The 14,633-nt window shown below is 45.2% G+C and overlaps 1 protein-coding gene across 1 annotated transcript in view; it reads left to right on the top strand.

Annotated features, from left to right (window-relative positions):
• Ust (uronyl 2-sulfotransferase) overlaps window positions 1-14,633 on the top strand; it is a 286,573-nt gene that overhangs the window by 169,136 nt on the left and 102,804 nt on the right. The window contains exon 4 of the mRNA XM_057762423.1: window positions 13,331-13,410. Within this exon, the coding sequence (XP_057618406.1) occupies window positions 13,331-13,410 (80 nt within the window). The remainder of the gene's footprint in view (window positions 1-13,330; window positions 13,411-14,633) is intronic.

The raw sequence follows: 14,633 nt of genomic DNA, 5'->3' as shown, positions 1-14,633 counted from the left end.
CTGGCTGCTCTTCCAGAGGTCCTGAGTTCAATTCTCAGCAACCACTTGGTGGCTCCCAACCATCTATAATGAGATCTGGCACCATCTTCTGGCCTTCAGGCATACATGCAGGCCGGACACTGTATCCGTAATAAATAAAAGGGAAGAGGGTGTTTTTTGGCTTGCACTTATTTTGGCCTATACTTGCAGAGCGGATAGTCACATCATCACAGAGAAGGCACGATGGCAGGGGCATGAGGCCGGCAGTCTAGAAGTGGAGAGTAAAAACAGGAAGTGGGGCTAGGCTATGCAACTTCAAATCCATTCCCAGTGACATAGTTCCTCAAGGAAGACTCCTCCTCCTAAGGTTCCACTGCTTCCCAAACAGCACCACCAGCTGAAGACCAAGAAACACATTAGACTGGGGGGAACATTTCACATTCAAACCACAACCTGGCGTCAAAACAAAAATTGTTTCTATCATTTTAGAAACTTGCATTACCCCATAAGTGGTGCTTACTGTCAAGTTGCGATCATCATCTCAAAATGTCAGCGTGCATCCGTTCCTCAGACATTGTCTTTCCCTTGGAAGCCCATGGGACCTGTAGACAGAGGGGTGCCAGTCCCAATTTAAAATAACTCAAAAGGCTGTTTTAAGGGCCTATAGCAAATTTTCTGTTGAAAAAAAAAGAAAATGTTTAGGCTGGGGCAGTGGCTCAGTGAACAAAGTGTTTGCCCCCAAACCTTGAGGACCTGAGTTCAAATTCCCTGCCACAAACACAAAAGCCTGAATACGCATTAAATGTCTGCAACCCCTATACTGTGTGTGCGGAGACAGGTGGCTCCCTGGAGCTAGCTGGTCACCCAGCGGGCATCCATGTTGGCAGTCTAGAGGACTCTAGGTTTACTGAACTCTCAAGAAATAGGGAGGGTATGGGTAGATGGCTCAGTGGGCGAGGCATTTGCTTCTGTGCAAAGACCTGAGTTTGAATCCCTTGAACCTCTGTAAAAGTCAGCAAATATTACAGATAGTTGTAGCATCACTGTGATGAAATGGGGAGCAGAGACAAGCGAGTTCTCCACAGCTTGAGGGCCAGCTAGCTTGGCATAAGCAGCCAAAAGGAAGGGAGGGAGGGAGGGAGGGAGGGAGGGAGGGAGGGAGGGAGGGAGGGAGGGAGGGAGGGAGGGAGGGGGAGAAAAGGAAAAACTAGCAGAGACTCCATCTCAAAATAAGGTATAACATGAGAACCAACTCTTGAGGGTGCCCTTTGACCTCCACAGTTGTCCTCTGACCTCCACATGTGCTATGTCACGCTCGCACACACCTTCATTCACACACACAAATGTGCATACACAATCACGGTTTTTTAAATAATAAGGTGGAGACTGACAGAGAAAGGCTGAAGTTGAACCCCCTGGCCTCCATAAACATGTTCATACACATGCAAATGCAACACGAACACCCATGCACATGTGCATGCTAAGCACAAAGAAAGAAAAGTGTGTGTGGCATTTAAAGCCATGAAGCTGGGTTTGGTGGCACATGTCTCAGATCCCAGCATTAGGGAGGCAGGGGTCAGCCCGTCTCTATGGATTGCAGGCCTGCCAGAGTTACATGGTGACACCCTGTCTGGAGAGAGAGAGATGGGGGGGGGGGGGGTATCATGGTTTCTACATAAACTGTTTTAAACTGCTTACTAGTGATGGAATTTCCTTTTTCCCCTTACTTTGGCTGATTAGGATCTTTTTACTACCCAGAAGAAAATGGCTAAAAATAAATAGTCTGTGTTTTTACAATTTTATTATGATCATTACACTTTACCTTTCTTTTGTATCCAAGTCGTAGGGCCTGCTTATCAGATTATACTTAAATGTTCCTATGTGTGATTGCCATGCAAAACTCCCAGCCGTCTTGTTAAATTCAGTTTCTAGATCCAGGTGGTCACTGGTGAAGGTGTGCAGACAGCCAGGAGAACACAGAGAGGGGACTGAAGGACCAGCCCCTGGAATGTTCAGGACATCCCGGGGGGGAGGGTTAAGAACACAAAACTCTGATGTTGAGTGCACTGTGCGAGGCTGAGCAGATAAACCCACTTTGTTCCCTGTTTTAAATATCAGAAATGAAAGTGAAGCTATAACCGTGAATGGAATAATTTAAATAAAAAGATAGCAAAACTATCCAGCCAGTGGCTAGGTGGTGAGGTCTAGGGAGGATTAACAACATCCTCATCCTTCCCCTCAGAAGGGGAAGCTCTCATCTGTCTGGAATGGTTGGCTTGTCAGGAAGCCAGGGAACAGGCGAGACAATCTTTTTAGGTTCTTTCCACCACCATGATTCTGTGATATATTTATATGACTTCTAGCATATTCCATGTATTGTGGTTCTGATTCCTGTGGTCAGTGTGGCCTAGACTGTATCTCATCACTTATGGCAGATCCCTATTAAATTATAAGATGAGTGTTTAAAAAAAGTAACTAAAGCAAAGGTAAAGACTTGGAAGGAGAAACAGATACACAAGTCTGTAAGAATAAAGATGAAGGTGTTACCCATGGCTTCCCCAGATCTGGCTTACCTGGGTCCTGCACAAGAAAGAATGGCCAAGAAGCAGAACGGCAAAGGCCAGAGCTGGTCGAGCTCCGCGATGTTCCAAGAGACTTGTCCTTTTTCCGTACGATCCTTTTTACTAACATTTGAAAGTACATACGACAGCAGAGAAAGAAATATTGTTTTAACTTAACATATTCAGGAAATAATTTGTGGTATTAATAGCTTCTCTTCTTGGTAACTTACTAAAGGGAAAAGGGCAGTGTGATTTAGAAGACTAGTTAAAATTTTATAGCCATTGGCTCTCACCGTTACAGTAGAACTCTGAGAATTGTTCCCGTGGAAACATTGTTCTCTCTAAATAATGAAAATAATTGTTTTGCTTCAGGTAGTGTAGGAGTTAAACAGTTTCTTGTGTGCTGGGCCAGGATTCCTTTTACATTTTTTTCCCATGAGAAAACGTGCTCCATGATCCAAACTGTTGATTTACAAATGAACTTCAAAATTGCATCCATTTATAGACCAGAGATTACCTATGTCGTTTCATTCCCCCACAAGGCATTCCCATGGACCAGGATTAAATGAACACATGCATTTCCCCCTAAGTGGTGGTTGTCCTCATACACACACGTGCAAACACACATCTGCACGTTCACAGGTAAGGGTTGAAACTTTCTAGCCTAAGGGATTATTAAGCAAGAAAGGAGCATGGAGACACCAAATGTTATGACACTTGTAAAAGCCCCACTACATCTGCTCTCCTAGAAATAGACACACCTTTGAAATTTGTGCTTTGAATAATCTCTCCTCCACAGAAGAGCTTGCAACCGCTGCTGGCCAAGTGTTGGACTTTGGCGTTGTCTAACACAAACTCATGAAGATACTGTTTCATCTGTAGCCTTGATATGGAGTTCAGCTAGGGGGCGTGGTTTATAGAATCTCTCGCAAAGTGCAGGTTTCTCTCTAGTACAAGTAAAGGCAAAGAGTGACAGCCAAGAATCTTCAGAGCCTGCTTGCGCGTCCCAAAGTGACTTCAGTGCTGTGCTCTCAACACAGCGAAGGTCAGAGCACCACAAGCCTCTCACAGGGAGTGGGGACCGCACTTATTCTAGTTGGAGGAAGGCAAAACTTGTCCTCTGATCCTCAGAGACTGGCAAAAGCAAAGAACATTATTGTTCATTTTTCTGTTGGTGATCCCGAGGGCATATCAAACAAACGGGGAGAGGCACCTATGTGTGAATTCTTTTCCCTGATGATGTCATTTAACCAACTGGGACCAAAAATATACCAATGAGTCAGTGTCATTCCCTGTTTTCGGGGTGAGAAACTGAGACAATTTGTTACCTTCCAAAAATATTCACACTGAACCGAGTATGGTGGGTGGAGTGGACCTGGGCTCTTCTAAATCCCAAGGTGCTCCCACAATGCAACGGTTGATCTCCAATAGAGCTTTTGGAAGCCTACAGTCCCAGTGCCCTTCTGCTGCAGATTCTGGGAAGGAGTCCAGAAAATTCCTTTTCCAGAAAAAGAAAAATTAAGTGGCACAGGCAGGTTTTCTATGATGCAGTAGCCAGGCTGAGGAAGCCCCGTCAGAGTCCCCATGTCAGCATGTCCCCAAAATGTGTGCCTCATAACTCCACGTTCCTCCCATCCATGAAGAAGGGAAAGCGCATGGCTCATAATCTGGGGAGTCCTCTGTGCCTTAACATATAGGAGATTCGCAGTGATTATTCATATTTTAAAGATTGACAGTCTTAAGATGTATACTGTGTGTGCGTGCTTTGTGTGTGTGTGTCCGCATGTTCATGTGTGCAAGCACACTTTTGTGCATGTGCTGATGACCGTGAGTGTTCATGTAAATGTGCCCATGTGTAAGCATGTGCCGGTGACCATGTTGAGAGGGGAGAACTTGACACTGGCACTCTTCCTCCACCAGTCTTCACTCTGTTTGCTGAGGAGGAGTTTCTCAGTAAACCCAGAGCTTCTCAGTTCACCAGCTTGCCCTGGGAATCCCATGTCTGCATCTCCTGAGGCCTGGGATTACAGATAGATTATCAAGCCTGCCCATTTATGAAGGCCAGGGATCTAAATTCTAGTCCTCACACTTAAGACATCAGTCATATTTCTATCTATCTATCTATCTATCTGTCTGTCTGTCTGTCTGTCTATCTATCCATCTATCTATCCCTACATATACACATATGCATGCATATTGTATGCATATACATACATACATCTATGCACATGTATTTTAGACATCAAATTTCAGCTAGATTTTCCCAGTCTTAGTTCGTCAGGGAATTTTTATGTGTGCTGTACGTCCTTTGGATACCACAGAATTTATCTATCATAACTTGGGAAGCGCTGGCCTAGTCTACATCCTTTTGTCCATCAAAGAAGGAAAGGTTAGCATTTCACCATAGACCTCACACCAGCTCTGCCTCTGTCCAATAGCCACGCAAATAACACAAGCCTTACAAACCATTCAGAGGGTGGGAGAGAAGGCAGTCCTATGCCCGTGGGCCTCAGACCTCATTGGCCTCTCAGTATGGAGCTGCGCGACATGCTATAATTAGACACGTGTCATGCTTCCCTGGCCCTTGCTTTCCCCCTCCTCAGTGTCTATGTCTGAGATCGTACCATAAATCAATGAGACTTAAAACAATGATAATAACCACAGTCCTTCAGGGAAGTCCTCAAAGCCACAGAAATGCCTCTGGGGCTTCCCCAGTGCTTGGTCCTCCGCTTGATCATCTGATTCTTCCTGCACATGTTCACTTATCTTAATGGATGTTCGCTCAGGATCCGCCGCTACAGGTGGGCACTGGGCCCCATGCGCAATGCTTGTTGTTCCTGCCACTGACTTCTGATCTTTGAAGCAATTTCATTATGGAAGTTTTGGCACCTGCTCTTTAGGGAGAAATAAGCGTGTGCAAGAAAAGCTGACACAAATATACATAAATCTAAAGGAATGTGGAATCGTGATATGTAAGAACAAGTTAGGGCCAAATCCTGGCTAAGTTTGAATGGTGCGTGTAAGAACTGGAACCCTACTCAGTAGTTAGAGGGGAACCGTTCGAAAGAGTTCTTATGCCAGGTGTGAGAGTCTTCTGGGGAGTATTCTCACCCTCTTTATCCCCTCATCTTACTGCAGAAGTAGGTTTGTAAGGAAGTGCCCAGGTGTGTGTGTATCACTCCCTGGGGTGACCATATCCCAAACTCTAGTAAAGACTCACTGCATGAAGGACACGTGCTAAAGACTCCCCTTTATTGTCACAAATCCCCCAAGTGAGGAAATTCTCCATCTCAAAAAGCCTTACGAAGTTTTGTTTGTTTGTTTGTTTGTTTTGAAACAATCTCTCCTTGAGATACAGTCCAGGCTGGCTTTGAACTCATGACCCTCCTGTCTCAGCTTCCCAAGTAGCTGGGATTACAAGACGTATGTAATAACACTGCATCCGATGTGTTCTCATCTGCTTGTCTCTTTCCGCATGCTATTCCAGGACCTTCCCCTTGCAATAACTGTTATAAGAAGATAGACAGTGTCTGTTGTCTCCAGAGTGCTGCTCCAAGCTGACTCTGGAATCAGAGCAAAGATAAGCTTAATCAGCCCAGGGAATGGGTTCCACATTGTCTTAGGGTCCTTAGACAAAAGCAGCGTCCTCTAATGCAGACCTGAAGGAAATAAAAGACAAAGGAGAAAAGCCATATGACCTATAAAAAGAAAGGAAGGAAGGGAAGGAGGGAGGGAGAGAGGGAGGGAGGGAGGGAGGGAGAGAGGGAGGGAAGGAGGGAGGGAGGGAGGGAAAAGAAAAAAGTTTCTCTCCTTAGGATACTATCCATTAATTTTCTTTTTTTTTTCTCTTACAAGAGAATTTTTTTATTTATTTAATTATTAAAGATTTCTGCCTCTTCCCCGCCACCACCTCCCATTTCCCCTCCCCCTCCCCCAATCAAGTCTTCCTCCCTCCTCAGCCCAAAGAGCAATCAGGTTTCCCTGCCCTGTGGGAGATTCAAGGACCACCCACATCCATCCAGGTCTATTAAGGTGAGCATCCAAACTACCTAGGCTCCCACAAAGCCATTATGTGCAATAGGATCAAAAACCCATTGCCATTGTTCTTCAGTTCTCAGTAGTCCTCATTGTCCGCTATGTTCAGCAAGTCCGGTTTTGTCCCATGCTTTTTCAGACCCCGGCCAGCTGGCCTTGGTGAGTTCCCGATAGAACATCCCCATTGTCTCAGTGTGTGGGTGCACCCCTTGCGGTCCTGAGTTCCTTGCTCGTGCTCTCTCTCCTTCTGCTCCTCCTTTGGATCGTGATTAATTTTCTGTATCCACTTCAGTCCCAGACTCTTTGCCACACTCGTGTTACTGCTCCCCCTGGTGGACTTCTCACTGCAGGCCTGTGCTTCCCTGGTTATTGTAGCCTTGAGCTAAAAAAAGAAAGGTCTGTGCTGGGGTCTTTCTGTACCCCAAGAACAGGGCAGGTAACCTGAGCCCTTCAGTCATCCTTTCCAATCTCTAAGGAGCTGTAGTTCCCCCTCTGGGCTGTTGCTTTGAAGTGCTAATAAGCACACATCCTTTCTTTGATTTAAGATGCATTGCAAAATTGCAGGGCATCTAGTTGACGAGTGATACAAGAGTTCAGACCAAAGCAGGGTTGGATACCCCTCTAACTGACTAACTAGCAAGTGTTTCCTGAAGGCTGCAGGAGTAGAGGCATCTTCAGAGCTGCAGAAGAAAGTCTGCGCTCTCCCACCCTGCCCTGAGCGGGGAAGCAAACCACTGGACGCTTTCCTAGCCTAGCCTCTGTGTAGTACGTGTATTGGATTTTTGTTTCTTTCTTTCTTTTTAAACCTTGGTTCCATTTCAGTCCACCAACGTAAGTAGGCTTTTCCTCCTTTACATGCATTTAATGGTGTACTTACCCTTTTTCTAAGTATTGGAAATCTACTCTTGTTCTTGTTCGTTGATACTGTTTTTCCACTCAGGAAACTTTAGAAAATATTCTTTCTATTCTCTATTCTTTTTCTCTCTCTTTCCCCATTCCTTTCTCCTCTCCTTTCTCCCCTCTGTGTGTGTGTGTGTGTGTGTGTGTGTGTGTGTGTGTGTGTGTAGAAAAGACAAGGCCACATGAAGGCTAGCCCTGCTCTCCGTCACTGAGCCCACACTGAGACCCTTAATCCTTACATTTCTTAGTGGGTTTTGTCTGCACTTGTTCAGCGCATCCTACAAAAGGCAAAAGGTTTGTTTCCATTGGGAAAGTTCATATCTAGATAATTAACTGAGAAGCTTGAACCATCATCACCCAGCACTGAAAAGCAGTACTAAGGATTGATAAATTCTGGCATTACCTTTTGGGTCATGGCGACTTTACAAAGTCCGTGGACTCTGGGGCTGGGGAGACGGCACAGTGATGAGGAGTATGTGCTGCTCTCGTAGAGAAGCCATGTTCGGTTCCTAGGATCCATGTTAAATGGGTCATAACTGTAACTACAGTCCAGGGCATCTGAAGCCTCTGTACATGCATAACCCATACACAGGCATGCCATTCATAATAAATAAATCTATGTTCCCTGTCTGTGCTCCAATCCCTAAACTTCAAAGAACGAACAATAATATTAGCTCTTCAAGTATTAAATGGTAGCAGGTATATAAAGAACTCCTCGGGATGGTATGTGATAAACCCTATCACAACACTCAGAAAAAGATGACTTTGCTGGGCATTATTACATCTCGGATATTATGAGGGGAATGCTGACAGTGAGCCTTATATAAGACACTAATCATTCCACCCTGTTTCAGGGAGAGCTGGATCCATTGCCTGGGTGAGAGACAATTATGTCTTCAGCTACTTAGATGGGTTTCTTGATACCAAGCAAACATTTCTAAAGGGGTGTGTTCATCCCATAAACCCTGCTGGAACAAAAACTTCCTGCAGACAGCTGGTGGTGACTTAGGGGACAAATAAGCCTGGCCCCAGCCCTCTGGTAAGTTAAATATGAGAACCCAGTCTAAGCTAGTGGATCATCAAAAGGGGCATCCCAAAAGATGAGAGCTCATCAAAGGTAGACCCATCACCCCTCTATCTGCAGCCAAATTTGTTCCTCCTCCAGGATCCCGTCACCACAGATGGGTACCACAGTGTGCTCATTGTCCTACCTGAGAGATGGTGTCTGGTCTCCTTTTCCTAGCTTTCTAATGGCCAGATCGCCACCAACCTCCTCACTTCCATCTTCCTCGCGGCCCTCTCCACAGTTCTTCATCCTTCTAACTGCTAAAAGCTCCCAGACCTCTTGCTTCAACATCTGCTGTGGGTCACGTTAAAACACAGTTTGCACAACCCAACACCAGAGCATCCTCTAATTCCTCAGCACCTGCTGCCTCCACTGTAGCCACCACTGCCACTCCCAGCTTCCTAGCCCAGCTTCCTGCCCAGCTCTTCTGGGCTGGGCCGGATCTCAGGGCACTGAGCTCCCTGGCCCTGTCCTCTGATCTTCACATTCTTCTTCACATCTTCCACCCATATCTCAGAAACGAAGTAAATTAAAGCAAATCTTTTCTGTCATCAAATCCCGGCAGAGTCACCCTCGGGATCCCTCACATGGTCGGCCGTGCTTTCCAGCTGTTCTCTGCTCACCTGCTTCCTTGCTCACCCCACCCCGGTTGTTCTAACGTCCTCTCTGACATGATGGTAAAACACTTTGACCAAAAGCAACTTAGGGCTTAAGGCTTATTTGACTTACATGTCCAGGTTCATCATTAAGGAAAATCGGGGTAGGAGCCCGAAACAGATACCTGGGGGACCAGAACGCAGGATCACCCACCGGCCTGCTCAAAACAGGCTTTTGCTTGGCTAGCTTTCTTACATACTTCAGGACTACCTAAGGATGGCGGTGTTGTGGCAATTAGTAATCAGGATGACCTTACACAGATGTGCTAAATATGACCTAGGTGTTCCTCTCAGAGGACTCTAGGCAGGGTCAAGCTGACAGTTAAATCTAGTGACAAACTCAACGTCTGGTACAGAGAACTGATTGTCACAGCTTCTTAAACTTGAGCCGTCTGTGTTTGTTTCTTACCTTCACTTTGCACCGCATCCACAATGACCCTTTCATACTGTGAATCCGTGCACACCACAGAGGATACCCCTAAGGAGAAGTTCCCATCTGCATTTGCAGGTAGGCTGGACACAACACCCGTGAGCCTTCCACACGTGTTCTGGATTTGAATCTCACTTTTTCTCAGTCTATCTCACCTCCAACACTCTGAGTTTCTTGGGAGAGAGAGAGGACTCAATATTTTTTCTTTTAGCCACACGCCAAATAGTATGGGGCCTGAGATTGAAATCATGGATTTAAAGAAAAGCAGAATCCGGGAAGTGGGATTCAGAAATTTGGATTGGAAGAGAGGAATATTTTAGCTGGGAGGAATGAAGGGAGGAAGGAAGGACTTGAAAATGCTGGGGGGGAAAACACAAGTATCCCAGAAGGAGGAAGCTTGTTCCTAAGCTTCATCTTGGTCAGCCTTTGGTATGGGTGGATATGGAAGGAATAGGGAGGAGTCTGGTTTGATGGGATATCGAGAGCACTGTAGTCCCAGGATGCATCGGGGTGGCCAGAGGGGAAGCTGGATGAGACCCAAGAGTGTGTTTCTGGGTCTGGTGGGTCTAGCAGCACCACTGGGACATTTTTTTAGTCTTTCTACTCACTGTGTTTGTGTGCTTGTCTCCTGTGCAAGAGAGGAGGCCATGACTGTTGAGTGGGCACATGCGGTGGATCAGGAAGAAGCCGTAAGTGGCCCTGGATGTGCAGGAACAGCAGGGGTGTAGTCTTTGCTGACGTCAGGTAGTGCCATTGCTGCCGTCATGGTACCAGCGCAAGGACGATCAAGGCTTCCAATGACAGCAGGAGGGCTGGGAACTGGGCAGCAGGAGCTCAGAAGGTCACGCTTGTCACTAGAAATGGGTCAAGTGTTAGCATTCGTGAAGGTCAAATGGTACTTGGACAAGAAGTGTTTGGCTTCTGCATATGATGTAAGTGATTTTACATCTGGGAACAATGACAAAATATGTAGGGGAAGAATGTCCTCTGCCCTCATTCCCCTAGTGCGATAAGCATGGGCGCTGGCATCTTGAGTGTGTTTAAGGATAAGTCTAGAAGGAGTTCTACACTGTCATGCTGATCAATTTTTCCTTGAGAAACAGGCAGCTTTATGACTATGGCACTGTTCTCAGAAGTCTAGCTGTTACCTTCTGTCTTCAGAGGCAACAGATTGACATGTGTTCCGAGGGCATGCTGGCGTGTCGAATAGGGGACAGAGTCAGTGTCTTCCTGTTTGCTTCTTCAGGGCTACCGGGGCCATTCTTATAGGACTTTTATGCACCCAGGGAACTCTCTGAATTAAAATAATCTAGAGCTAAAAGCATAAATTGTCTTTATTTTATTTTATTTTTTTATTTTTATTTTTTTTATATTTTTTTATTTATTTATTTTTTTTTTTTTTTGGTTTTTCGAGACAGGGTTTCTCTGTGGTTTTGGAGCCTGTCCTGGAACTAGCTCTTCTAGACCAGGCTGGTCTCGAACTCACAGAGATCCGCCTGCCTCTGCCTCCCGAGTGCTGGGATTAAAGGCGTGCGCCACCACCGCCCGGCAATTGTCTTTATTTTAAACACACAGATTGGGTGGGGACTGGAGAGTTGGCTCAGCAGCTAAGAGCACTGGCTGCTCTTCCAGAGGACCTGGGATCAATTCCCATTACCCACATGGCAGCTCACAACTGTCTGTAACTCCAGTTCCAGGTGATCTGACACCCTCACACAGACATACGTGCAAGCAAAACACCAATGCACATGAAATGAAGTAAAATTTAAAACACAAACACAGACAAGAGTTCTTTTTGTAAGCAGTCATCCTGAGACAAATTAGCAATGCTTCTATGCTTATGCCTATACATGGCAATCCATCACAGCTCAGAATTAACCATGTGCCCAAGCAGGAAGCTGGACTCCAGAAGCAAGGGTGTGCAGCAAAGGCTTAGAAGGGAAACTGGAGAAAAAGAGGGTCCAATTTCCTTTGTACTGAAGCCCAAGGAGGGACTAGGCCATTATTCACCATGGTCTCCTCAGAGTCTCCTAACTAACAGAAATCCCAGGTTTAGGAGCTGGGTCATTTAGCTATTAAATTCAACTTGATTTTTCTGATTATTAATTAACGTAATAATTTCTTCAGTTATTATTAGTTATTACTTATAATGATTTGTCCTATCATTATGAGTTAGTGGGTTTAGACTGATCGTCTGGGTCTATAAAGGATCATGCACTTGATGCTCCTTTATAGATAATTAATTCTTCACATGAATAATGATCAAACATATGCACATGGGGCAGCCCTTAGTTAGATCCCTGGGAACAGGATAGCCCAGGGCTTGTTATGTTCGAGAAGGTCTGGAGTCTATGTTCACTGTTATCATTGCTACCATGCTTAAGATGTGGATGGCTGTTTTTCTTTCTAGTTTTCAGCTTCTCTAGTTCCTAGAATCTGAAATACTGCATCTCTGACATTCATCTACAAGAGCAGTCTTCAAAATGCAGGTTGATTTTTTAAAAGAAAAATATCACCATGCCCATTTTGGTGGGGCCAACTGGAAATTCTAGAGAAAGAATTCAGGATGTCAGGGAGGCTTAAGAATGCCTGGAATTTCTAGCTCATTTCACTAAACGTTTTCTGTATCGTGACAGGTCCTAGGAAACCATAAAAGTTGGTTTAGACAAACGTGAAATACGTTTTGCCTTACTGATAACCGCAAATAAATAATTCACACGACCACCCACCAAAGGATTCACAACTTCCAGAGGCCTTTGCATTCCCAGTGAAATACATTCCTTATACACTTGTATAATCAGAAAAAATAATAAGGGGTGCTTATTATATTACCACTGAAAATGCTACAATACTAGCTTGGAATATTTCTGTAAGCTCAATAGTGTCCCAGAAATATAAGAAGATAATTAACTCCTTTTCCTGGCTGACTTTAAATGAGGCGATTAAAGTATTCCCTCCCGGCATTTCATTCAGTACTGCAAAATGTCCCTTTCTCCAGGTGAAATTCCTCAGTCTGGGGCTGAGGAGATGGCTCAGTGGGGAGAACTATTGACTGCATGGGTGAGGACCTGAGTTCGATCGAGGGCCCAGACCCCATGTCAAAGCCGTCTATATGGACCAGCACCTGTGAATCCCAGAGATCCTGCAACAAAATGGGAGGTAGAGGCAGGAGAATTCTTAGAACTCACAACCATATACAGCTTGGCATAGAGGAAAAATGGCCAAGAAACCCTTTCTTAAACAGGGTGGAAGATAAGGACTCACACCCAAGGTTGTACTCTTAACATGTGTTCTCTCTCTCTCTCTCTCTCTCTCTCTCTCTCTCTCTCTCTCTCTCTCTCTCCTCTTTCTCTCTCTCTCCTCTCCCCCCCTCCTGTCTCTCTTTCTCTCCTCTTTCTCTCTCTCCTCTCTCTCCTCCCTCTCTCTCCCCCTCCCTCCCTCCCCCCCCCTCCATATCAATCTCATAGTTTTTCTAGCAATAATCAACTGAATTGGTTACACTACACGGCTGTCAGTCTGGAGAGAAAGCTGATTTATCCAGGAAAGAACCTTGTGAGAGATTCTTGCTTTGCACCAAGTTCGGCTGTTGGTCCTGGCCCAGAAGAAATAAGTGGGGCTTGAAGGAAGAGGCCAGAGAACCTTTGGTTTAATGAGGCTTGGACGTTAGTTCCTGCATATGCTAACACTGCCTTTCTTGTCATAGATGGAGCTGATTAAGAACATCAGCACGGCCGAACAGCCCTATTTATTCACCAGACACGTTCACTTCCTCAACTTCTCAAGGTGAGTCGCTCTCTAGCTTTGTGGTCATTTCCTGTTTTCTGAATCTTTATGCTCTATCTAAGGAGCAAGCAACGTCCTCACAGTCAACCTGGATTGACAGCCCAGAACCTTCACCCTTGAAAGACAAAGGCATGGTCAATCTAGTTAGCTTTGCTACAGAGAAACCAAAGCTTGAAACATTTCTTCCTAGAGAACCTTCTGAAGTATTCTAAAAACATGGAATTATTTTTTATGAGAAGACAGCCAATGGCATAGTATTTTAACAGAGGGAAAGAGATGATTTTTGTATTGAAATAAAGAGACAAGAAATGAAAATTTTGACTTCCATTTCCTGCAGTGTAAGCCTGCTTAGAACTCTAGGGACAATCCAACAGTAGGGTAATAAATGTCTCTTCTGCTCCAAAGAGCTTTTGCCAACCCCTACCTAACTTGTTTTTAACCTAAACATTGCAAGTCTTGTATATTTGACAATAGTGAGATACTTTTGATCTGTTTGTTTGCTTGCTTTTTCTTTGACTTCTGTACCCTTTTATAATAAGAGTGTAGATTTTCAAATTCAAATTTTGGGCCTTCTCTTGATTAAACTGAAACTTCGAGTTCTGTGTGTCCTTTCTCTCAGTGATCCGTGGACACTCACTAAAGTGTTACTGCTCCTTACACTGGTAGCCCTTAGGTTCCTGCTGTGCCTACCGGCTCTGCCATGTCCTCACCATTGGCATCTGTCAGCCAATAGCTCACTGAGTCCAGAGACAGATCCTTTGACAAGCCTAGGGCTCCCGAGACTTCAGCCACCCATCTAACACCATTGTCTGAACCTTAGGATAACAATTCCATCAATGGATTCAAGGAACTGACCAGGGTGCTTCATGCGCACGCAGTGGGTACCAGTTATCAGGTGATGCTGACCGAGTTGCCGCTGTGGGCTGGCACCTCAGGAGGCTGGCTGTGGAGAAGTTCTGCTACCCAGCCTGATACCTGACACCCCACTGAGGTTGGTGTAGGTTTTAATCTTCAAAGGACTCCCTGCTGCCCAGGAGATCCAGGGCCAATTAACTATAACGGAGGAATGAGATTCGGCAAAGGTACATTACTAAGCAAAGGAATTCCCACATCTATTTCCAAGTGAGATTCTTAGGCCTGAAGTTCTCCAGGACTGCTTGACAAGACAGAGTTGTATGGGACAAGAAATAGAACCTTTAAAAGGGTCAACGGTAACAGGACCA

Source organism: Chionomys nivalis, chromosome 2 (genome assembly GCF_950005125.1).
Source record: "Chionomys nivalis chromosome 2, mChiNiv1.1, whole genome shotgun sequence".
NCBI lineage: Eukaryota > Metazoa > Chordata > Mammalia > Rodentia > Cricetidae > Chionomys > Chionomys nivalis.
Note: the sequence above shows the minus strand (reverse complement) of the source record. Positions and strands in the feature narration are given on the sequence as shown.